This window comes from Colobus angolensis, unplaced genomic scaffold (genome assembly GCF_000951035.1).
Source record: "Colobus angolensis palliatus isolate OR3802 unplaced genomic scaffold, Cang.pa_1.0 Scaffold37, whole genome shotgun sequence".
Classification (NCBI taxonomy): Eukaryota; Metazoa; Chordata; class Mammalia; order Primates; family Cercopithecidae; genus Colobus; species Colobus angolensis.
In genome coordinates, this window is record NW_012117043.1 from 972,727 (window position 1) to 999,055 (window position 26,329).

General features: G+C 38.8%; 1 protein-coding gene across 1 annotated transcript in view; it reads right to left on the reverse strand.

Annotated features, from left to right (window-relative positions):
- The window catches only part of AATF (apoptosis antagonizing transcription factor), a 108,603-nt gene that overhangs the window by 77,765 nt on the left and 4,509 nt on the right, over positions 1 to 26,329 (reverse strand). The window contains exon 4 of the mRNA XM_011953631.1: positions 25,759 to 25,896. Within this exon, the coding sequence (XP_011809021.1) occupies positions 25,759 to 25,896 (138 nt within the window). The remainder of the gene's footprint in view (positions 1 to 25,758; positions 25,897 to 26,329) is intronic.

Consider the following 26,329-nt stretch of genomic DNA (forward strand, 5'->3'; position numbering starts at 1 on the left):
CTCAGGATCCTTCATATCGTTACAACACTTACCCGTTTTGTACTGTGAGTCTGATTTCCCCACCTTAAAGCTGCTTCAGGGCAGCTTCAGCCTGTCACCCAGCATCCAACACATCACCTGGGCCATAAAAGGTATTCTACAAATGTTTTCTTCATTTAGAGAGATGTTGCCTAAGTCGCACGGCAGAATATGATCACACTACCAAATCTAAATGTTGACAAGCAAACAAAATGTAGACTACATACTTCCTAACTTTAATATCAACTATGTATCTTCAACAAACTGACCTTTTGTTAAGCAAGTAGTCAAACAACATTTTCTTTATTTTAATATACCAACTATAAGATAATCGGAAGTAGCCCGATTATCTTATAGTGTCTCAAAGCCATTTTGCCAGACAGGAATTGAAAAACAAAAACAATTAGCAATTTTTGCTAGGCATATTACAATGCATTCTCCTAAAAATTCAGTAATTACCATCGCTTAAATGGAAACACTGAGACTCAGAAAATAAAAGATTGTTTTAATTGTGTTTCTTTTAATACTAGTAAGGCTAAGGGTTGTTTATTCTCCAACTCAAAATGAAACACTTTGAGAGGCGGTGTTTATGTAAAAACACTTAAATGATGCTTTAAAAGCAGCTTCCCTATAACTACACCTTACTATGAACTCCTTGAGAGAAGAAACTGTTAACTATTCACTTGGGTATGTTTGGTGTTGGCAAATGTTATTGAATGAATAACTGAAAAAAAAAATCCTAATATCTTCCTTGGTATGTACTTTTTACACATGCATTTCAAGTCTTCAAAGAACTAACCGCATGTATAGTACTGTCTTTATTCACAAAATCCTTTCAAGAAGAGGAAAACAAATACTGTGGCCCAAGCGCTATATCCTTAAAAGACTGTACTATCACTATTCAGATTAATAGTTAATACTCAGTAAGGACCTGCTAAGTACCACACACTCACCTAAGCACTTTATATGTATTCATTCATTCAAGTCCTCATAACAATCCTCTGAGGTAGATACTATTATTGCATCACCATTTTACAGATACAGAAATTGAAACACTACTATAAGCTTAAAAAACAATTGCGCAGTTTTCATTTTCTAGATCAATGTACCCTTGAGGGTTATGTATCAAAACTATTTGGGAAACAAAGTGTAATGAAATTTTCAATTACTAAAAAAATGACAAAACTTCCCTCCCCAATACCATCACATGATAAAAAACACTAGTGAGATTCTGTTAAAATGTCATGTCCAAATTTGATTCCCACACTTGAAAAAACAAAGCGGAGAAACTAAAGGAAGCCCACATCACATGGATGGAAAGCAGGTCCAGTAAGGCAAGATAAAGCAATAATTGCTGAATTTGAAAGAAGAATGTTAACAAATGGATTAATAGTCTCCAAAATTCAAATGCCCACATACATCAGAGAAGATGCTTAGCCTTACTAATAAAAATAATTTTTTAAAGAAAAACTTAAAACAATGGGATATTTTTCTGATAATGCTTGATGCTGGCAAGGACGTGTGGAAAGGGGCACTCTGCGAACACAACTGATGAGTTTAGTTAGCATGACATAGCCAGAAAGCAATCTGGCAAAATGTATCAAACTTTTACACATGCCCAGTTCCTGACCCTACTATTCTTCTAGAAACTAACCCTCAGGAAATAATTGTAAAGCAAAGAGGTAGGTACAATAATGTTATTTTCAGCATTGTTTATAACAGGTAGAAACTGCTTACATCTTATGTGTCCATTTATAGGGAACTACTTAAATTAATTTTAGTTTAGCCAGGTAACTTTTTGTGCAGCTGTTGAAAAGGATTAGTATAAAATGGAATTTGGCGTAAGTAAACCAAACCATAAAAAACTTTTTTGGGATAAACAAAGTAATCTGAATATTAAGTACACATACAGTACTAGGAATATTAATTTAGTTAGGTGAGATGACAGTGTTACTAAGAAACATCCTCAATTTTTAGAGCCATAAACAGAAATATTTAGAGGCAAATGGCATGATGATTATAATTTACTTTAAAACACTTAAAAATTTAAAAAAAAACAAATATAATGAATATTAATTTTAAAGAAAAAAAAGTAGACCTGCAGGCAGTGACATGGGAAGATGTAAAGCATGATTTCATTTATGTTTTGAAAAAAGTTTATATTGACATAAAGTATCTGGAAGACAGATAGATTATTTAAAATGGTTATCTCTAGAGGACACTTTTATGAGTAGGAAAAAGAATACTTTCACAACCTACGTTAAATATTTCATTAAGTATTGTTTGGTGAGCGGGGAGGAATACTCAGTATTGTCTGAAAGAAAATAACATTTCACAACAAACAAGTTTTACTTTTATTATTTTTTAAGGCAATTAAGATTAAACTTCAACAATACAAAGAGGTCTTCTGAGGTAGATATAATTCCAGAAAACCAAACAAGAAGAAACAGATTAAAGTAAAAATAGGAGAATTAGAGTGGCATTAAGGTTGACTGACAAGGAGATCATCTATCCCTAGAACCAGTTCAAAATTTTCCCTGTTTGATTCACAAAAGAAATAGCAAGGACCAATAAATGTAAGGGAGCAAAAATGTTTATCTTCATTAAACACTGGGAAATATAAGTTAAAATAACAGATACCATTTCCCAGATACCACTTGTCAAAGTGACAAAGATGAAACAAAATCATTATATCTGATGTTGACAAGGATAAGGAAAACTGACTCATATAAAAAGGCGAAAATGTAAAATACAACTTTTCTGGAAGGCAACTTGGCCATATAGATAAAAAGCCTTAAAATTTTGCATATTCTTAGAAAATGTACTAATTCCACATTTAGAAATTTATGCAACAAAGTAAGCATGCATATGAGTAAAGACTTACTAATAATGATGTTTACTACATTATTTATAAAAATGAAAACCTGGAAACAATCAAATGTCCAACAATAAAGAACTGGTTAAACTATCCACACAATGGAAACTCTATGTATGCTATCATTAAAAATAATGCTATAGAACGATATTTAAAGACAGGGAAATATATTCATAGTTAAATAGAAAGAAATGAATTGCAAAACAAATTACAGAATAGGGTCCAATTTTTGTTCTAAGTACATACTCACTAAGAAAAAAACCTAGAAAAGATATTTACCATGTACTAAAATATTAAAAATACTTAACTCTTAGCTGCTAGGATTAGGGAAGAAATATTTCCTTAATTTTGCTTGGCTATTTTCTTTTTTTTCTTTTCTTTCTTTCTTTTTTCTTTTTTTTTTTTGAGACGGACTCTCGCTCTGTCGCCCAGGCTGGAGTGCAGTGGCACAATCTCAGCTCACTGCAACCTCCACCTCCCAGGTTCAAGCGATTCTTCTGCCTCAGCCTCCTGAGGCGGGGATTACAGGCATGCGCCCTCATGCTCAGCTAATTTCTGTATTTTTAGTAGAGACAGGGTTTCACCATGTTGGCCAGGCTAGTCTCAAACTAGTAACCTCTGGTGATCCACCTGCCTCAGCCTCCCAAAGGTCTGGGATTACAGGCGTGAGCCACTGGGCCCAGCCTGCTTGGCTATTTTCTAAATTTTATACAATGAATACATATTATACATTTATAATTTATCATAAGAAAAAATAATTATTTATCACCTAAAAAATGGTCTTACCTGCCTAAAGGAGAAGGAACTAGATCAGCTGACCCTCTGAAAATCTAACTCTTACTGAATGAAACAGCATGCAGGAAATAGCATCTTTAGAAAAACTGAAGGACATGTCTACTTCTTGTGCTCTAAGCCTTCCGTCCTACAACAAACTCATCTCCATATTTCTCCTGCTTAATTGCTTTAAGCTGTGACATTTATTCCATATCTATGTTTCCTCATACTTTCTTTGAAAAGGGGAGAAGACCCTCAGATGAAAGGGTTAAGTTAAACCATATGCGTAGTGATTGGGCAGTGTGGCCAAGAGCAAAGTTTCTGAGGCACAGCAGACCTCAGTTTCTACACTGGATTTCCCTCTCAACAATCGTGTGACCAAAAAACAGCTACCTAACCTTTCTAAGCCTTGATTTCCTCATCTGTACAACAGTTTCTAGAGCCTACTGCACAGGCTGCTGTGAGAGCTAAATGAGACCTTTGTACAGGATTAATACAGTACATGGGAACTGGTGCACAATTAACAATAGGAGGTTTTTGGTATTTTTGAGTATACTGGCATCTAGCATTGTATTTGCACAATAAAAACACCAAGAGAGAAGAAAATTAATTCCTATTCTCAAAATGTCATCTTTTTTTCTTTCTTTTTACTCATGTTATTCTATCTTGTGCATCTGACTAGGGACACCAGAAATGCTTTTTAATCTGTTGAGTTAGCTGGGTACAGTGGCTCACACCTCTAATCCCAGCACTTTGGGAGGCCGAGGTGGGCGGATCACAAGGTCGGGAGTTCGAGACCAGCCTGGCCAATATGGTGAAACTCTGTCTCTACTAAAAATACAAAAATTAGCCAGGCGTGGTGGTGGGTGCCTGTAGTCCCAGCTACTCTGGAAGCTGAGGCAGGAGAACTGCTTGAACCTGAAGAGGCAGAGGTTGCAGTGAGCAGAGATCATGCCACGGCACTCCAGCCTAGGCCACAGAGCGAGACTCTGTCTCAAAAAAGAAAGAAAAGAAAGAAAAAATTTGTTGAGTTAAATTAAGTCACCCTTGCCCTTGCCCTTGACCTCAACCCTCACCACTGTTGACATATGTGTAGCATACACTATGCCTCATCTTTAGCATGTAAGAATCCTTAAGAGATTGTCTGAGCAGCTTCTCCAACTATAAACATTTTCCTTGTTATGAAACTGGGAACAGCTGGTATAAACTTCTTAAAATAGTAGCCTTTTGGATTTTTTTCAGAGGCAAATTTACTCAACTTTCCCAAGAAAAAATAGGAACTGGTAGATTTGAGATTAAACACCAAGCAAAACAATTAACACTACATGAAAGGCATTAAAAATTACCAAAGAACTCAAGCTGAAGTTAAGAGTGTCCATGTATAATAAACTCTCAAAGCAGGTCACATGAGCAAACTTATCTGGGGACAGGTTATAAATATAACAATTATATTATAATCATCAAGAAATAATTATGTCTCAAGGTATCATGATATACAGACTTTCTCTAAGATAATTCTTTTTTTTTAAGAGGCAGGGTCTCACTCTGCTGCCCAAGCTGGAGTACAGTGGCATGATTATTGCTCACTGCAGCCTCAAATTCCTGGGTTCAAGCAATCTTCTAACCTCAGTCTCCCAAGCAGCTAGGAGTACAGGTGCATGTGTGCCACCTTGCCTGCCAGATAATTCAAAAGTAACATTATAGCCTAGGTTACGTCTTTTTTTCCTCACCCCACCATCCCCAGCATCCTCTCCTTGTCAAACTGCCATTCAAATTTCACAGAAGAAAACATAAGTGGAGGAAAATATATACATATTAAAATATCTGGAAATTGTTAGCAATGTTTTCTCTGAGAAGTAGATGTGGGAATCTGGAAAACTAGGAGAGCTTTTACTTTTTCCTTTATATACATCTATACTATTTACATTTTTTTCACAGTGAAGATGTACTGCTGTATATACATTTTAACATAATTAATAGAAGAACATATGGACAAATTAAACTAAGTCCCATAAAACCCTTAGCAAGTTTCATAAATACCAGGCAGAAAAAATGTCTCCATTATTTTGGAAAATGCTTTGCAGCTTCTCGTGATACTTTTAGGGATACACTAGCTAGTATTAGGAAAATACATTATGAGTAGATAAGCATTAGCGATGGTTAAAACTGGAAAGGAGGAACCTGCTGAACTATTGATCTGATTTCATGCTTCCAACTGCTTTTTACACTCTCCTACGTATCAAGATGAAGACCACCACTGGCTTAGACAAAGGCTTCCAAAAGAAATGATAACAATTCAAATACTCTTGAAAAGTCATTTCATGCAAAAACAACTGAACAGGAATATTACAAAACAGCTGTTTGACATAAGCATAGGGTTATACTTGTCTCCATTTCTGGGATTATTTGGGTTATGAAAGGCAACTTCATTTATCAGTACAACTACTATTATCAAGGGGGAATAATCTACAAATTCAGAATATAGAGAATTACAACTCAACATTATTATACCTTTTAAAAAACATTTAGCCCCTACTTGGGCCACCCCATAAATGTTATACGTCTTCTAGGAAAATGTTTTCCTTTAAACAAAGGATTTACTTTCTACTTTTTCACCATAGCCCCCTTTTGAATAATTTCTTCCTATTTTGGTACAATGTATCCTTAAGGAGTTTCAATGAGTTGTGAAATAATTGTTACTCACAAGCAAAAGGAAAGAAAAAAAAGAAAGAAAGAAGAAAGAAAGAAAAAGGATTAACTGCAATTGCCCCTACAACTGAGAAACTTGCATCTTGCACTTTCACCATGTAAATAATGCACAGATCCTGCGGGAACACGCCAAACACCAGGATTCTTAATTAATGGAGCTCTTTAATGTGCAAATCAGGAACAAATTGCAAGTTCTGACTTGCATTGATTATGAAAACATTAATTGAATGAGCAAGACCCTAAAAAAGACAGAATCCCAAGTCTTCCAAGAGACAGAAAGAATACAAAGCTCTGGAAACCAGACAAGTCTGACCAATGTCTAAAATGTAAACCTAAAACTGAGTGTTCTCACTACTACACAATGAATTAAAAAACGAGAAACAAACAAAAACCCCCAACAGTTTCATCAGACAGCAATCACGATAAATGCATCTATTACATTACCATCTTGCATTAAGCAAAAAAAAAAAAAAAAAGAATGTTTACTCCAGCTTACAGACACTGCTTTAACAGGGGAAAAAAAAATTTTCTATACACACATACTTATATGTATATAGGTGTAACAAAACAATGCTGTCTCTTTAAAAAAAATTCATCCTATATAAATTATAGCCATAAACTTTTCCTGCAGTGCAGCCTAATTAATTCTTGTTCTATACACAAAGGGAAATGCTGGGTGACAAATGGGTGTGAAGCCAGAAAGCTGCCAGGTCTGCAAAACATTTTCTACTTCAATTTATAAGCAATTTTGCAGTAAATCATCAACCAGAACCGGGAATCTCAGGAATCTCTGAGTGTCCAAACCACATTATATCACTTATCAAAGAGAGAAGCAAAAAGAGTTTAAAGACATCTCATTTTTCAGTTCTAACCCACATCAAAATCTAGAAGCTCTGTGTAATCTATTATTCTCTTCTGGGTAAGGTTTTAGTACCAAGGATATATATTTCAAGCAAAAATGACACTATAGGTTGATGTAGCCCATTCCTCTATCCCTAGAAGTACTGTATCATGTATCCGTTACCATAAGAAATATTCCCAGAGTTATCTGGGAATAAGCACACGTATACCCCCTCCCTCAATCCAAGCAAAACGTACACAATAATCAAGCCAGGCTGAAGGGTTCAACAGTGAGCCACTGTGGAAAACAGGTGGAAAATACTCCAAGGAAACAAGATTAGTGGAGAGGAAAATAGAAACTCATAGAAAACAAAGAAGAAAGCTGGGCTGCCTCTTTGTACTCAGACCTTTCTCCCATCCCTAACCCATGGTAGCCACTGATCTGTCCCAATAATTTTACCTTTTCCAGAATGTCATATAAATGGAATTTCCAAGTATATAACCTTTTGAGGCTGGCATATTTCACTTAGTATAATACCCTTGAGGTTCATCCACATTTTTGCCTGTATCACTAGTTTATTTCCTTTTATTGCTGACTAATGTACAATTTGTTGTACATTTGGACATTTGGGCTGTTTCCAGTTTTTGGTGATTATAAATAATGCTGCTATGAATATGCATGTACAAGACTTTGCGTGAATGTATGTCTTCATTTCTCTAGGGCAGATATCTAAGAGAGGGACTACAGGATCAGGCTCATATGATGAATATGTTTAGCTTTATTTAAAAACTGCCAAACTGTTTTTCCAAAGTGGCTGTACTATTTTGCATTCCCATCAGCAGTGTACGAAAGTTCCAGCTGCTCTACATTCTTGCCAGCACTTGGTGTTGTCAGGTGTGTATTTGTGTTTGGCCTAATAGGTATGTAGAGGTAACTCCTTGTGGTTTTAATTTGCATCTCACTGAACATTAAAGATTAAGTTAAATATCTTTTCATGTGCTTATTTGCTATCATATATTGTCTTCGGTAAAGTGTCCAAATCTTTTGCTCATTTTTTTTTTTTGAATGGGTATTTTTTATTGTTGAGTTTTGAGAGTACTTTATACACTCTGGACACAAGCTGATTGTTAATTATGTGATTTGCAAACATTTCCTCTTGGTCTGTAGCTTATCTTTTCATTACTTTAACATATCTTTCACAGAGCAAAATATTTTATTACTGATTTAGCCCAATTATCAATTTGTTCTTTTATGGATTATGTTTTTGATATTGTATTTAAAAACTCTTTGCCTAACCCATGTATTTTTCAAAACACTTTATGATTTATGTTTAAGTCAATATAAATTGATTGTCTTGTGTTAATTTTTATATCAAGTATGAGGTACAGGTTGAAGTTCATTTTTTTTGCAAATGAGTGCACAACTGTCCCAGAACCATTTGTTGAAAAGACTATCCAGGCCGGGAATGGTGGCACATGCCTGTAATCTCAGCACTTTGGGAGGCTAAGGCAGGAGGGCAGGAGTTTGAGACCAGCCTGGGTAACGTAGGAAGACCTCATCTCTAAGAAAAATAAAGAAAATTTAGCAGGCCATGATGGCATACACCTGTAGTCCCAGCTACTCAGGAGGCTAGGGTGGAAAGATTGCATGAGCCAGGAGCTCAATGCTGCAGTGAGCCACTGCACTTCAGCCTCCACAAAAGAGGAAGACCCTGTCTCTAAAAAAAAGAAAAGAAAAGAAAAAAAAGAAAGAAAGAAACTATCCATTCTCCACTGGCTTGACTTGGCACCTTTAAAAGTCAACTGTCCATTATCTGTATGAATTTATTTCAGAACTCTCTATTCTATTCCACTGATTAAATAAACTTTTTAAAAATGTAACTTTTAAAAGGAGTAAACCCACAAAAGAAAGGCGAAGAATGAGAGACAGGATAGCAACTCAGTTCTGTAACCTACCTATACAATTATTAGAATGTTTAAAATTAAGAACATACCACATTATGAGGAAGTGGAGCAATTAGAAATCTTACACGCTGCTGGTGGGACTGAAAAATGGTACAACCACTTTGGAAAATAGCTTGGCAGTTTTGGGAGTTAAACATGCATTTACCATGCAACTCAGCCATTCTATTCTTAGCTACCCAAGAGAAATGAAAGTCTATGTCCATATAAAAACATCTATATAAATGTTTGTAGCAGATTTATTTGTAATAGCCAAAAACTGGAAACAAAACAAATTGTGGTACACCCATACAATAGGATACTACTCGGCAAAAAAAGGCAATGAACTACTGACACATAAAAAAATATGGAGGATGCTCAAAATAATGATGCTGAGTAAAAGCCAGACTAAAAAGGATACAAACTGTATAATTCCATTTATATAGAATTCTACAAAACGCAAACTAACCTATACTGACAGCAGATTTAGTGGTTGCCTAGGGACAAACAGGGAAGGCCAGGAGGGAAAGACTGTAAAGAGGCTGAGGAAACTTCTGCAGATGAGGAATATGTTCATTATCTTGACTGGTGATGGTTTCCCGGGTGTATACAAATGTCAAATTGTACACTGGACATATGGGCAATTTATTATGTCAATTACATCTCAACAAATCAGTTTTTGAAAAAGCAAATGGACAAATAACAACTGACTTAGCTAACCCGAGCAAGATGACTGGGGTGCTAGCAATGAAGAATCAGATGCAACCTCACTTACAGTCCAGAAACAGAATGCAGAGGATTCAGGAACTGGCAGTGCACAGCACTTCTAGAAAAGGAGATCAAAGCAGGCCTAAAAACAACTGGAGCACTTAAAATATCGTATCTTCTTACTTAGGCAAAATTTAGAGGTTTATCCTTGAAGAGAGTTAAAGAGACAGTCTCTGTACAAGGAGATTCCAGACCATAGTTGAGAGCAAAGGAGTAATATTGAAAACAGGGGGACTAAGCTGAAGCTTACAGATTGAATGCCGAGATCCGCAAGCCTACTCACCTCCTAGAGTGTTGGCCACCAGGCAGGAAACTGGAAGTCCTCTAGATTTTGATCTCATAAAGAGCAAAGATCTAAAGATACTGCCATTGGGAGTTCTCCCAAGATGGCACAGATAGATCGCTTTACAATGGAGACCACAGACAAAAGCCCCATCCAACATACAAGTTCCCCAACAACTTTTTGGTATGATACACTTAAAAATCAACAGAGAGCTCAAAGGTTCACCAAAAATCCAAGAAAAACATGTAACATGTTATATAGGAGTTAAAGCAAAAGCAAAAAACAAACAAACAAAGAAAGTAGCTTTGAGGAAACAGACTATGCAGGAAGAACACGTACGAAAATACATAGGACAGGCGCTGGGGCTCACATCTGGAACGTCAGCGCTTTGGGAGGCTGAGGCAGAAGGATCACTTGACCACTTGAAGCTAGGAGTTCAAGACCAGCCTGGGCAACACAGCAAGACGTCATCTCTACTAAAAATAAAAAACAGCCAGGTGGGATGGCATGCACCTGTAGTCCTAGCTACTCAAGAGGCTAAGGCGGGAAGATAACCTGAGCCCAGGAGTTTGAGGCTACAGTGAGCTATGACCACACTACTGTACTCCAGCCTAGGTGACAGAGTGGGATCTTGTCTCGAAAAAAGAAAAAAGAGAAAAACCCAAACAATAAATAAAATAAAATAAAATAAAAATATGATAGAAAAGGTCATGCACGGTGGCTCACGCCTATAATCCCAGTGCTTTGGGAAGCCAAAGAAGGCAGATACCTGAGCTCAGGTATTCGAGACAAATGTGGCCAATGCAGCAAAACCTCATCTCTACAAAATCTACAAAAAATTAGCCAGGTGTGGTGGTGTGCACCTGTAGTCTCAGCTACTTGTAGGGCTGACGCAGGTGGATTGCTTGAGCCCAGGAGGCCAAGGCTGCAGTGAGCCGAGATCGAGCCACTGGACTCAAGCCTGGGTGACAAAGTGAGGGCCTATCTCAAAAAAAAAAGAAAAGAAAAGAAAAAAAAGATAGAAGAAATTTAAAAAACTCAATAGAGAGTATTGAAAATAAAGCTGAGGAAATGTCTTAGAGAGGGAAGGATGAAAAACTGAAGAGAAAAAGAATCACAGAAACAGTCTGATGCCAAATAACAGGCCTTCCAGAAAGAGAGAGGAGAGAGAGAAAGGAAACACAGGGGAGAAAGTAAAAAACAAAATAATTTCAAGAGGATTTTCTAGGACTGAAAGACATGAATTTCTAGATTAAAAAGGCCCTCCAAGTGCTCCGGACAACAGACAAAAACAGATCTATTCTATGGTACATCATTATGAAATTTCAGAATTCTGTGGACAAAGTCTGCAGTTTCCAAAAAGGAAAAAAAAAAAAAAAAAAAAAAAGCAAGATCTAGAATCAGAACAACTTCTGGCTTACCAATTGCAACTTTAGAAGCTGAAATACAATTTAACATTCTACAGAATTCTACATAAAAAGGATTGATCATGATGACAGAATAAAGGTATTTTCAGACAACTGAAATCTAAAAAAATTTACCTCCCACACACCTCTTCTCAGTAAGCTATGGGAAGATGTGCAACACAAATTGGAAGTAGCCAAGAAAGACTCTGGAATAGGAGATCCACAGAAGCAAGAAGTTAAGGTAACCCCCAGTATGATGGTGACGGCAGATCCCAGCATGACAGCTGGATACCTGAAAAGGTAAACAGGCCAGATGAGAGCAGGTCGAAAAGCTCTGGGAGGGACTTCGTAAGGAACATCAACTAGCATAATATTTGATGCAACTTAAGACTTGAGAAGAGATTTAGCTAACTGGAGAAAAGTTTGGGCTTGAATTACTACACAGAAACTCAACAAACAAAAATGTAACAATCAACTCTAGAAAACAAAACAATGTGTGGGAAAGGAAAATAATCATTATTTATTACGTGGCTCAGCTGTGAAAAGTGTTTATAGACATAATAAATACTGAACACTGATCTAACCAAACTACAATATAACCACAAAGCGGCAAATTAACAACCTAACCAGAAAGTATGCATGAGTGTAGCAGGAGTAAGAGCTAAATCTTCATTTTTATAAAGGGCAGTCAACAGGTAATGCCTAAAACTGAAAACTCAAGTAGAAACAAACCATGTTAATTACAGAAATCCATGGATTCAAAACAGAAACAAAAACAAAAAAGGTACAACAAAATAACTTAAAATATAATTGTTGCTTCAGGAGAAATGGTTATGGCACAGCCATGATACAAGCAGCAGACTACTGGTTTTCATAACAAGCTTCCTAGAATTATCTGACTCTTTAAATTGTATATATGTATTGGATACAAAGTTTAAAAGGAGGGCATAGCGGCTCATGCTTGTAATCTTAGCACTTTGGGAGGCCAGGGCAGGAGGATCACTTGAGGCCAGGAGTTTGAGATCAGCCTGGGCAACATGGTGGGCAACCCCATCTCTACCTCCTCCCCTCCCCCGCAAAAAAAGGAAAACGTCCAAGACAAATCTGGTTAAGACAGGAACAATTCCAGGAATTAAAATGACTCTACAAAAACAACAAAAAAACTTTAAATTTACATAATATACTCTTATTAGTTATATAGAAAAGGAACACTCAGGAATCAAAAGACCCCTTAAAGACTAAAAATACGATTTAAAAAGAAAACTTCAGGCTGGGCACGGCAGTTCACACCTGTAATCCCAGCATTTTGGGACGCTGAGGCAGGAGGATCACTTGAGCCCAGGAGCTCAAGACCAGCTTGAGCAACAGAGTGAGACCTCATCTCTACTAAAAATTTTTTAAAAATTTGCCAGGCATGGTGGCACACACCTGTAGTCCCAGTTACTTGGGAGGCTGAGGCAGGAGCATCTCTTGAGCCCAGGAGTTCAAGGCTGCAGTGAGTTATGATCACATTACTACACTCCAGCCTGGGCAACACAGCAAGGCCCTGTCATAAAATAAAATAAAATAAAATAAAATATGAACTTAGAAGCTTAAAAATAACTTAAAAATTAATTTAAAAATATCTGGAAATCAGCTTCAAAAATCTTTCAGAACATAAACATGGTAAAATCACAAAAAGATGGAAAATGAAAAATAACAGATAAGAGACACACTAATCCAGGCTTAAAATCTAAGAGAACAGAGAAAATGAAAGGAAGAAAATTATTAAAGAAATATTAGAAAAGATATTCCCAAAACTGAAGGACCCCAGTCTTCATACTTACTAAGGTAAATGTTTAGCATAATAAAAATGACCCATACTTAGACATCTCTTCAGGTAATTTCAGAAAATCAAGAATAAAGACAGCCTGGGGAACACTGCAAGACCCCATCTCTACAAAAAAGAAAAAAGAAAAAAATTAGCTGGACGTGGTGGCATGCACCTGATGCCCAGCTACTTGTGAGGCCGAAGTGGGAGGGTCACTTGAGCCCAAGAGTTCGAGGCTGCAGTGAGCCACGATTGCAGCACTGCACTCCAGCCTGGGCAAGAGATGAAGGCCCTCTCTCAATAAAAAATAAAAATACAAGAAAAAATAACCAAGAAAAGATCCCAACATGTCCAGAGATAAAAATAAGTCATCTACAAAGGAATGAGATTCATACCTTGTCACCGGAAAACACTGGGATGGTAGAAGACAATAAGGCACATAGTAGGCTGAATAATGGTCCCCCAGAGATATCTACATCCTAAACCCCAGAACATATGAATGTGGCTTTGTCAGTAACATATTAAAAAGTCAAAAGGGGCCGGGCGCAGTGGCTCACGCCTGTAATTCCAGCACTTTGGGAGGCCGAGGCGGGCGGATCACGAGGTCAGGAGATCAAGACCATCATGACTAACACAGTGAAATCCCGCCTGTACTAAAAATACAAAAAATTAGCCGGGCAAGGTGGCGGACGCCTGTAGTCCCAGCTACTCGGGAAGCTGAGGCAGGAGAATGGCGTGAAACCAGGAGGCGGAGCTTGCAGTGAGCCAAGATCGGGCCACTGCACTCCAGCCTGGGTGACAGGGCGAGACTCCACCTCAAAAAAAAAAAAAAAAGTCAAAAGGACTTTGCAGATATAATTAAGTTAAGGATCTTGAGATTATCCTGGATAAGCCAGGTGGTCCAATGTGATCTCAAGGGTCCTTATAAGAGGAAGGCAATAGGGTCAGAGTCAGAAAAGGAGAGGTTGGAGAGATGGAATTGCTGGTTTTAAAGATGGAAGAGGACCATGAGCAAAGAATGTGGCCACCTATAAAAGCTGGAAAAAGCAAGCAAACAGATTTCTCCCCTAGAGCCTCCAGGAATAAAGCCCTGCTGACACCTTGATTTTAGGACTTGTGACCTCCAGAACGATATGATAATCAGTGTATGCTGTTAAGTCACCAAGCTTGCGGTAATCTGTTACAGCAGCAAGAAGAAACCGATAACAGGCAATACTTTCTAATTCTGAGGGAAAGTACTTTTCAATCTAGAAAGGTCTACCCAATCAAACAAGAATATATTAATGAGGAATGAGGGCAGAGTATTTTCAAACCTACGAGAACTCAGATAACTTACTCTGGATGCATGTTTGGCAGCAAATTGACAGAGTAAACTGAGATAACAGAAGAGAGCCTGAAAACCCGAAAGCTGTAGCTCTCTTCAGAAGAGCAATGAAAGAGAGGCCCAAGAGTACAGCTGTGCATTACTCCCAGAGAACAACCAGTTCAAAGTGGAAAATTTAACACAAGGGATGGCACGATGTAAAGTTTAGGAAAAAAAGGACTGAGATGATAAAACTGAGCTACAAGGGTGGGGGGCAAAAAATTACAAAACTAAGGGGAAAAAAACAATAAATTAATAGGAAGCAAACAGAAAATAGCATGATTTTAAGCAGGTAATAGAGAGCAACTAAAAACTTGAACTAAACTAGGAATATTCTCCTTTGAGTGGACTAGGAGCCATGACTGAAAAAAAGAGAAGAAAATACAATTTTCCAATTCTTCCCTGTCCTAGCAGTCTACCTTATTTACATGGTAATTACACTGTAAATGCAGTTTGTTGGTTTTTTTGTTTTGTTTTGTTTTGTTTTAAAGACAGAATCTTGCTCTTTCACCCAAGCTGGAGTGCTACGGCACGACCTTGGCCCACCACAACCTCCGCCTTCTGGGTTCAAGCGATTTTCCCACCTCAGCCTCCTGAGTAGCTGGGATTACAGGCACCCACCACCATGAGATGGTCCACATTGCTATCTAAGGCACTCTTGTGCACTGGCCCCATCTCCACTCCATCCCCACTCACCCACCATAGGACGTTGTAACAGCAGACGTCCCCCTCTCCTGCATCAATTTACCCCTCTCTGCTGGGTCACTCCAATCAACATACAAACATGGTAGTATTTTACCTAAAAAAAAAAAAAAAAAAACAAGCAAAACACCCCTCTCATGACCACATCCTTCACCATCTAATGTCCCATCTCTCTGCTCCCCTTTAAAGCAACAACCCTTCAAAGAGTTGCCTATACTTTAATGTTTCATTTTCCCCATTCTCTCTTTTTTTTTCTTTTTTAAAATTAATTTTTAAAAATTGAGACACGGGTCTCACTATGTTGCCCAGGCTGGTCCTGAACTCCTGGGCTCAAGTGATCTATCCACGTGGGCCTCCCAAAGCGCTAGGGTTATAGGCATGAGCCACTGTGCCCAGCCACTCCATTCTCTCTTAAACCCATTCCAGTCAAGCCTGTAAGCCTACCAGTCTGCCAAACTTCATCAAGGTCAAGGATGCCCACCATGTTGCTAGATAATTCTCAATTCTCATCTTACTTCTGTTAGCAGCAGTCTCACCTTTCATATCAGAGAATAAATAAGTCAAGACATAAAGATATAAACAAAATATCTAAAATTACAGAAGTAAAACAAATAAAATGTTAGTCAAAGGAGTACTGTCTTCCTGAAGGCTTCTGTATATTTATCTTACTCCTGTGTGATTTTAATAAAACAATTTAAGAACAGGTTTTAAGACATAAACAACAGAGTATCATCTTATGCAGCAGTTGGGTTCTAAAGTCTAAGCATAAAGCAAAAAGTCAAGTTTTGACAAAACCATTATGAAAATCCCTTATACTGTACATAATGGATATTATTGTGTGAAAGATAGCATTGTGCTATCTTTCAATAAGTTCAACACAGCCAGTCCTTACCCTCGAACATTAGCCCACAGAGCACTTTGTCAATTAAACACAGATGATTCCATTTAGGGACCGTCCTGTACAAAGACTGCATGCTGTAACTTTAAGCACTAGATTGATATTCTGCTGATCGATGCTCACTAAAGAGGTACCCAAGAACAAAAAAAAACCAAGGTAATAAAAGAATCCGCCTGCCATCTCGTGCATACTCTACGCTCACTGAATAAAGTGGCAGGCAGAATTATTGGAACTATATAAACAGTTTCTCTCTCCTTGGTTTTTGTTTTGTTTTGTTTATTTTGAGACAGAGTTTCGCTCTTGTCACCCGGGCTGGAGTGTAATGGCGCGATCTTGGCTCACTGCAACCTCTACCTCCCGGGTTCAAACGATTCTCCTGCCTCAGCCTCCCCAGTACCTGGGATTACAAGCATCCATCACCACTCCCAGCTCGTTTTTTGTGTATTTCATAGAGAGGGGAATTTCACCATGTTGGCCAGGCTGATCTCAAACACCTGACCTCAGGTGATTTGCCCACCTCGGCCTCCCAAAGTACTGGGATTACAGGCATGAGCCACCACGCCCAGCCTCTCCATCTTCTTTTGGCCAGGTGCATATAGTTATGTTTGAGTTAATTAAATGTACACATAAAGAGGCACCATTGTACAATGATAAGTACAACTTCACCATGAATATAGTGATACAGTGATCCTACTATGGAGCTACTAGCTACTCCAAGTCAGGGCTACTTTCTTATCTAACTCATTACTATTAAAATTTATTTTTCTGAGCTACTCTGGGCCACTCTGCCTATGGGATAGCCCTGCTCTGTCTATGGAGCACACACAAAAAAAATTTTTTTCTGGTGCTGAAGACAACTCTCACTCCTAAGAAACCCAACCCCAAAACAACTCTCACTCCTAAGAAACCCAACCCCAAAACAGTGAAATTCATTTTCTAGTTAGATTGGTATCAGTAGTTTTTAAGCTGCACTTAGCTCCCATGGGTCTGTGACCCATTTAGGGCTTATACTCTCAGGGTAGGTAGAATCAGTGCATAAGAATCTGACACGATCCTCCCCTCCTCATTCCACCACTTGGTGACTTTGGAAAAGTTCTTGCTCTGTCATCCAGCTTTACTCTCAACATTATATAAATGCCTAATTAACTAAATTGGACAAAGTAGTAGCTCAAAGGGACAAAAAGTCTTCCTACACAGAACTCACTCTCTAATAAATGGATAAAACATGGCATATGTTATATAAACGCTAACAGGTATTATATAAATATCAAACAGAAACTTATCAAGAATGATTGCCTTCATTTCCCACCTACAGTTTAGGAAAAAAAGATCAATAATACCTTGTGGAGGCAGGAGTGTAAGAAAACAACTATTACAGATGAGAATTTAAATTGTTACAATTCTTCCAGGGGCTAGTTAGGCAATATATTCCAAAAGCCTTTTTTAAAAAACAATGTACAAGGCCCGGCACTGTGGCTCATGCCTGTAATCCCAGCATTTCGGTGAAACCCAGTCTCTACCAAAAATATAAAAATTAGCCAGGCGTGGTGGCGGATGCCTGTAATCCCAGCTACTCAGGAGGCTGAGGCAGGAGAATTGCTTGAACCCAGGAGGTGGAGGTTGCCGTGAGTCAAGATCCTGCCATTGCACTCCAGCCTAGGCGACAAGAGTGAAAAGTCCGTCTCAAAAAAAAAAAATCAATGTACAAGTCCTTTGTCCCAGCAACTACATTTCCAGGGAATGTAGATCTGTGCAATATGACATAGTATCCACTAGTTACATATGGCTACTAAGCACTCAAAATGTGTCTAGTCCCAATTGAAATGAACTGTGATTATAGGATATACTCTGGATTTTAAAGACTTAACATGAAAAAAGGAATGTAAAATATCTCATTAAGATTTTTATATTGATCACATTGAAATTATAATATTTTTGATATATTGGGTTAAATAAAATGTCTAAAATTAATTTTACCTGTTTCTTTTTAAAAATGTGGTTATTAAAAATTTTTAATTACATGTGGCTTGCATTATATTTCTACTGGACAGTGCTATTTTTAGACAAACTGCACAAATATGTATGTACAAGGATATTTATCAAAGCATGTTTTATACAAGTGAAAAGCTAGAATAAACCTAAGCACCCATCAATACAGATTGGCTAACTAAATTGCAGTAAATCTATAAAAAGGAATACTTTAACTCCTAAAAATGCTGATGTACATCTAAATATACTGACATGAAATATTAAGCAGGAAAAACAAGCCTGAAAATAGTACACATTTATATGATTCCATTTTTTGTTTTAAAAAGTGTGTGGTGTGTGTGTGTGCACGCAAAAAGGTCTGGAAGGATATTCATCAAAATGACAACTATGGTTATGTCTGGGCAGTAGGATTACAGCTAATCCTTATTTTCTTCTTTATGCTTCTATGTATTTTCCGATCTTTGAAATAAGCATGACATACTTTTATAATTAGAATGCTGAAGTTATTTTCAAAAATGATAGCCATCAGCTGAAGCAAAAAGATCAATCTTACATCATCTTGGCTAGATGAAGTCTGCAGCAATAAGGGTCCTTAAGCCTACACAATGTTACAATTAGTGGGGGTTGCAAGTGCCTTTGTCCCAAGCAATACTCAAACCCATCCCAAGTAATTAAAAATATTTCAAGGTTCTACAGAACATTGTGAGAACTTTGCCATGAACCCATAAAGTGTTAATTGAGAGAACTCTGAAATAAGTGTTTATGGATTTTTCACCTAAGGCAACTAAGTAATTTAAAACGGGGGGATTTTAGTGATAAAATTAGTTGCCTCTGGGACAGGGTGCTGGGCTGCAGGGGTACAGGATTATCACTGTATAGTCTTTAGCATTTTTGAACCATGTGAATGTACTGCCTACTGAAAAATAAGTAAAACTTTAAAAACAAAACATTATCAAGACTCCATGATTGCCCATAGCTTATGCAAAATTTAAAACATTATTCTTTAAGGTGTCTATTATTGTTAAGGACAAATTACCATTAAAAATTTTAGTCTAGCCGGGAGCGGTGGCTCATGCCTGTAATCCCACCACTTTGGGAGGCCGAGGCAGGCAGATCTCGAGGTCAGGAGTTCGAGACCAGCCTGGCCAATATGGTGAAACCCCAGCTCTACTAAAAATACAAAAATTAGCTGGGTGTAGTACCACATGCCTGTACTCCCAGCTACTCTGGAGGCTGAGGCAGGAGAATCACTTAAATCCAGGAGGCGGAGATTGCAGTGCGCCAAAGTCGCGCCACTGCACTCCAGCCTGGGTGACAGAGCAGGACTCCACCTCGGAAAAAAAAAACAACAACAAAATTTTAGTCTAGTCAAGTCAAAATAATTGGGGCTCTTAGGGAAGGACCACAAAGATATAAGAGGGTTAAGTATGAAGTGGGAAGATGACAGGGTGCAAACAAAATATAATTTATTAATAGTGAAATTTGTTTTCATACTCTTAGGCAAGTAAAAAATCTGAATACTTCCTCTGTATTTATATTACATTATACTGTGTTCTTGGATGTTTTGCTTATGGGAAATATCAAAATGTCAACCATTGTTTCTATTAAAGGTCTTTAATCATATTGCATTTTAGACCTGTAATGAAACATGGTTGCTCACTGCAGTTTGTAATGCATCTCATTAAATACATTAATAACATGCATTTCACTAAAAGGTCAACTTACTATGACTGAAGTTTAGCTTTCCTTTAATCACTTCATTTAAAGCTATAGAGCAAACTCTGAAAAAGACAGTAGAGTACCTCTAGGACCTTTCGCCTTAAAGAAAAGAAAAAAAACAAAAAAGACAGACACGTACTCACAATTTTCCCACCCATCCAAATCAGTCATTTTTTTTGTTTGTTGGTTTGTTTGTTTGTTTTTTTGAGAGAGTCTCGCTCTGTCGCCCAGGCTGGAGCGCAACGGCATGATCTCCGCTCACTGATAACCTCTGTCTCCTGGGTTCAAGCGATTCTCCCACCTCAGCCTCCCAAGTAGATGGGATTACAGGCACCCACCATCATGCCTGGCTAATTTTTGTACTTTTGTAGAGACAGGGTTTCACTATGTTGGCCAGGCTGGTCTTGAACTCCGGACCTCAGGTGATCCACCCACCTTGGCCTCCCAAAGTGCTGGGATTAAAGGCGTGAGCCACCACGCCCAGTCTGTATGTTTGTTTTTTTTTTTTGAGACAGTTTTGCTCTTATTGCCCAAGGCTGGAGTGCAGTGAGGCAATCTTGCCTCACTGCAACCTCCACCTCCCAAATTTAAGAGATTCTCCTGTTCAGCCTGAGTAGCTGGGATTATAGGCGCCCGCCACCACACCCAGCTAATTTTTTGTATTTTCAGTAGAGATGGGGTTTCACAATGTCAGTCAGGTTGGCCTCCAACGCCTGACCTCAGGTGATCCTCCCGCCTTGGCCTCCCAAAGTGCTAGGATTACAGGCATGAGCCACCATGCCAGGCCAGTTATGTTCATTAAGAAATTACTGTTAATGTTTTTATGTGGGATTATGGTATAATTTTTTAAAATCCTTATCTTTTGAACATACGTGCTGAAAATTTTACTGATGAGAGGATGTGTATTATTTGCTTCAAAATAATCCAGAGAGTGAGCGAAGTTTGTATAGCTACACATGAAATAAGATTGACCATGAATTGATTATTGCTTAAGCTGGTGAAGGCATGTGGGGGTTCATTGTGCTATTTGTCTACTTTTATATAAGTTTGATATATCCCATAATGAAAAGTTTTAAATAACTCATGGTGAGATTTCCTTAAGTAACTTCCCTTCTTCTTTACATATCATTGCCACCAACATAAAAGACATACTTCTTAACACAGTAGAACATTTTAAAAGAAAGAGAAAAGGCCGGGTGCGGTGGCTCATACCTGTAATCCCAGCACTTTGGGAGGCCAAGGCAGGCAGATCACGAGGTAAGGAGTTTAGGACCAGCCTGGCCAGTATGGTAAAATCCCGTCTCTACTGAAAAAAAATTACAAAAATTAGCTGGGTATGGTGGCATGCACCTGTAGTCCCAGCTACCCAGGAGGCAGAGACAGAAGAAGTGCTTGAACCTGGGAGGCAGAGGCTGCAGTGAGTCGAGATCGCACCACTGCACCCCAGCCTGGGTGACAGAGTGAGACTCCGTCTAAAAAAAAAAAAAAGAAAAAAGAGAAAAAAGAAAGACAGAAAAAGCAAACCTTTTTAGAGAAATGGTTTTGTGCACAGAAAATCCCTTAATTTTGTTAAGATTACTCCATGACTTACCACATATGCAGCCACTAAACTATCAGACAATGTCTTTGAAATCACTTCCACAGTTAAAGTTTAAATTACCAACATGTAACACCAAGGTGACTGGGGACTAAGTTTATATGTTTGGGGTGGCGTGTGGAGAGGAAGGAGATATTAATTTAGTTTCTGAAAAGCAGAGTTTAGGGTGCTGAAGCTACAAAGGCATGGTACTCAGGAGTTTACTGGGGCTAGAATACAGCTGGAAGTCTGTTATTTTAGAGGCAATAGTTAGGGCTATCAGAGTAAGTGACAGTGCCAAGGAGAGACTATATTGAGAAAACACAACCCGAGGACGGCATTCTAAATGGAATGAAATTTACGTTGAGAGGATACAAAAAGAGCCAGAGAAGAGATCAGAAAGGTAGGAGAACCCAAATAGCACAGGTAGCGTCACCAAACCAAAGTATTTCAAGGAAAAGTTAAACACTTCAAGGAGGTAGTAGCTGGCTATGGTAATAAGGAAATCTGCAGCCATCTTTCCATAGTGTCGTAAGAGGCCAACACTGCATTGTAAGTATTAGTAAACTACAACACTTTCCAGAACAATTAGTTAATTATATAAAGAATCCAAATACTAATAAAGTAAAAAACACTGAAGACTAGTGATGCTCAGTTACACTGATACCTATTGAGTGATTGCTCACATGGTTGAATACTGCCAAATGCCTCTTTGAGCAGAAGATAATACTAGTACCTAACATTCATGGTGAGATGTGTGCCAGACACTGTGCTAATGCTTTCTATTGATTATGTCCTTTAATCCTCACAACCATATTATCCCCATTTTACTGTGAAGTTAAGTAACCTGCCCAAGGTCACATGGCTAATCCATTGCTGAGATGAAATCTAAACCAAGCCGGTCTGACTTTAACTACTCTGTAAGACCAAGCAAATTGAAAAGAGATTTAATTAAAGACAATAAGTTCCAGTGTTTGCTCTAGGGTTGGTACAAATTCAGCCTATGTTCCATATCAGCTATACAGCACAGTATAAATAGGTCATCCAGAGTAATGTGACCAAGAATTTTCTCTCTCTCTTTTTTTTTTGGAGGGGGGGACAGAGTTTCACTCTTGTCACTTAGACTGGAGTGCAATGGCATGATCTCAGCTCACTACACCCTTTGCCTCCCAGGTTCAAGTGATTCTCCTGCCTCAACCTCCCAAGTAGCTGGGACTACAAGTGCACATCACCATACCTGGCTAATATTTGTATTTTTAGTAAAGATGGGATTTCACCATGCTGGCTAGGCTGGTCTAACTCCTGACCTCAAGTGATCCGCCTGCCTCAGCCTCCCAAAGTGCAGGGATTATAAGCGTAAGCCACCATGCCTGGCCAAGAATTTTTTTTTTTTTTTTTTGAGACAGAGTTTCACTCTTTTCGCCAAGGCTGGAGTGCAATGGCACAATCTTGACTCACTACAGCCTCCGCCTCCCAGGTTCAAGCGATTCTCCTGCCTCAGCCTCCCAAGTAACTGAGATTACAGGCGCCCACCATCATACTTGGCTAATTTTTGTATTTTTAGTAGAGATGGGGTTTCACCACGCTGGCCAGGCTGGTCTTGAACTCCTGACCTCAGGTGATCAGCACACCTCAGCCTCCCACAGTGCTGGCATTACAGGCGTGAGCCATTACACCCGGCCAAGAATTTTTTCTTAAACTCTGTTTATCAAAACAGGGGAGTATACAACATATTATGTCATATTGCCACAAGAAGACCAAAACAGACAAAAATTAGCTACTCTTCAAATGCACACAAATTCTCATTATTAGAAAACTCCCTACCCTCTCATCTTAGGATATGTGATACCAAAGTTCCTTTCTTCTCCCTCCTCCACCACAATCCACCCTGTCAGATTAATAGATGCTGTCAGATTAAATGAGGTTCATCAATGAGGTAGAGGCAATTGGTTAAGTACAAAAAAGAGTAAAAAGATCAGAACAAAATAAAAGTGAAATAACATTGCAGTGATTAAAGACACTAAATGGGCTGGGTATGGTGGCTCACACCTGTAATCCCAGCATTTTGGGGAAGCTGACACAGAAGGATCATTTGAAACCAGGAGTTTTGAGACCAGCCTGGTCAACATAGTGAGACCCTATTTCTACAAAAAAAGAAAAAATTAGTCAGGCATGGTGGCTCATGCCTGTAGTACCAGCTACTCAGGGGGCTGAGGCGGGAAGACCGCTTGAACCCAGGAGTTCAAGGTTGCAATGAGCTGTGATCACACTACTGCACTCCAGCCTGGGCAACAGAGCAAGACCCTGTCTCATAACAGAAAGAAATTAAATGGTATCCAAGAATATGTGTCTATTATACTGGATACTGACTAACCCCTAAAATATCTATATTTTAAGATGAATTTTTTAAAATGAAAAAGGCTCAAGCAAAAAGAATGAGTAACAAAATGAAAAAGGCCTTATCATGAAACATTTAAAACATTTAATCTAGAGCAGTCTAGGTTTCATTCCAAAGGCATATCAGAAATTAGGGTACTAGGGCACTAAACATAGCAGGGAAGTGCTCCAAAAATCTCAAAAAACTTGAAAACCATCAATCTATCATCTATTTGAGAGGGAAAGGAGGCAAAGACAGGGGAGGGGATATAAACGGCCCACCTCACCCTCACAGGCTACACAAGGTTCCTGGAAGGACTGCCCAGACTTCCCACAAGGGAAGAAGCAGACTTCAAGTGTGGCAGGACACAAAACCCAAAAACTGGACTCTAGGAAGCCATTCCTAATTACATCCGATATTCACCTACGAGAAACGTTCCAAATTAGATATCCTCCTCAGGTCACTTCCAACTCTAACTCCATGAAACCAAAAAAAACAAGTTTTAAAGAGCAAACGAAAACACAAAGTCTCAGCATGCAAGTAAGACATATTGATCCCAGCTGAGCGCAGAAGCTCACGCCTGTAATCCCAAAACTTTGGGAGGCCAAGGCAGGTGGACTGCTTGAGCCCAGGAGTTCAAGACCAGCCTGGGCAACACAGACTGTCTCTCTTTAAAAAAAAAAAAATAGATAGATAGAAATAGAGATATAGATAGATAGATAGATATAGATCCCAAACACAATGCACTCACCCTAAATCTCCCTCTGCCCCAGTCCTTCAGTGCCACTGGGTACATAGGCAAGCAGCACACAGGAAGCAGTGTGGTGCAGAGGGAAGATTCCTACATCATAAGGCAGAAAAGTTGGAGCTTCATCTCTGCCACACAAATAAGCTCTGCAACTTTGGGCAAGTCATTCTAGGTCTCAACTCTCTCATGTGTAATATGAAGACACTGGGAACCAAAGAGTCTCTCAATTCCTTTTCTCTTCTAGAATTATTTATAGCTGAGTAATTCTCCTCTAAAATGTGTTCCTCCCTTGGCAGTATCATCTTTCCTCACTCTATGCCACTTGAAGAAAGATATAAATAAGATCATCTTAGCACATTGTTCTAAAAACCTCTCAAACATAGGAAGCATCTTTTAAACACAGATACAACCAAGTTTAATGAGCTGAGTTAGACATTCTCTTTCTCCCTTTCTACATCAGTGGCTTTTCAAACAGCTTTAAAGAATTAACTCAGGGCCAAGCTCAGTAGGTCACATCTGTAATCCTAGCACTTTGGGAGGCAAAGGTGGCAGGGTTGCTTAAGGCCAGGAGTTTGAGACCGGCCTGGACAACACAGTGAGACTCTGTCTCTATAGGCATGGTGGTACATGCTTGTGGTCCCCGCTACTTGGGAGGCTAAGGTGTGAGGATCACTGAGATGGGAGGATCGCTTGAGCGCAGGAGGCCAAGGCTGCAGTAAGCTGTGATAGCGCCATTGTACTTGAAACTGAGCAACAGAGCAAGACTCTGTCTCAAAAAGAGAAAGAAAAAAAAAAAAAAAAGAAGCAACTTGGAAAGCCAAGGAAGATAGAGAGGGGAGAGCAAGGGCAGATGAGAAGAAAGCACAATAAACATGGCTCAAGCTCCCAGTCCACTTCAGTCAAAGCTGTCTTCATTTGACAAAGTGGTTCTAAGTATCCCAACAGGACACAAGTATTCTTACTATTTTTCAGGGCGCTGGAAAATTCTGGGCCACCTTTGTCCTTGAACAATGGGAAAACATCTGGTTGAGGAAGTTGGTTGGTGGTCAACAGAGCTTTTTGTAGTTTGATTCTTCCTTCCAAGAGCTGGTCCCACAGTGCTGAAAAAGAAAAGAGAATCCCATTCCTCAATAATAAGATGCTCTGGGGGTGAGATGGCAGGGGCAGGGAAGAACAGGAAACCACACCAGTCTCCAAGCACTGCAGCTTTAGCACTTTAATGCCATGGAAACAAATATTCTCTATTATAAAAAATAAATTCAGTATCCATGAAGCAAGTATTTGCTACAGCAGAGTGGGAACGCTAAAACCCAAGGAGAGGAGAAAACACTCTTCTCTTCAATCTTCCCCAGTTGCAGGAAGTACTAGAGCAGAACCAGCTAAGCAGATCAGTGCAGAAATGGCTGGCTAAGCATACAGGAATAGGGCTTTAGGCCTCTAGGTAAGTGGGGCATGTCACAAACTAATTGAAAGGACACAGGAGAGAGAGAATAGCCAAAAACAAACAAATGAAAAGTAGACCAAATGCAGATA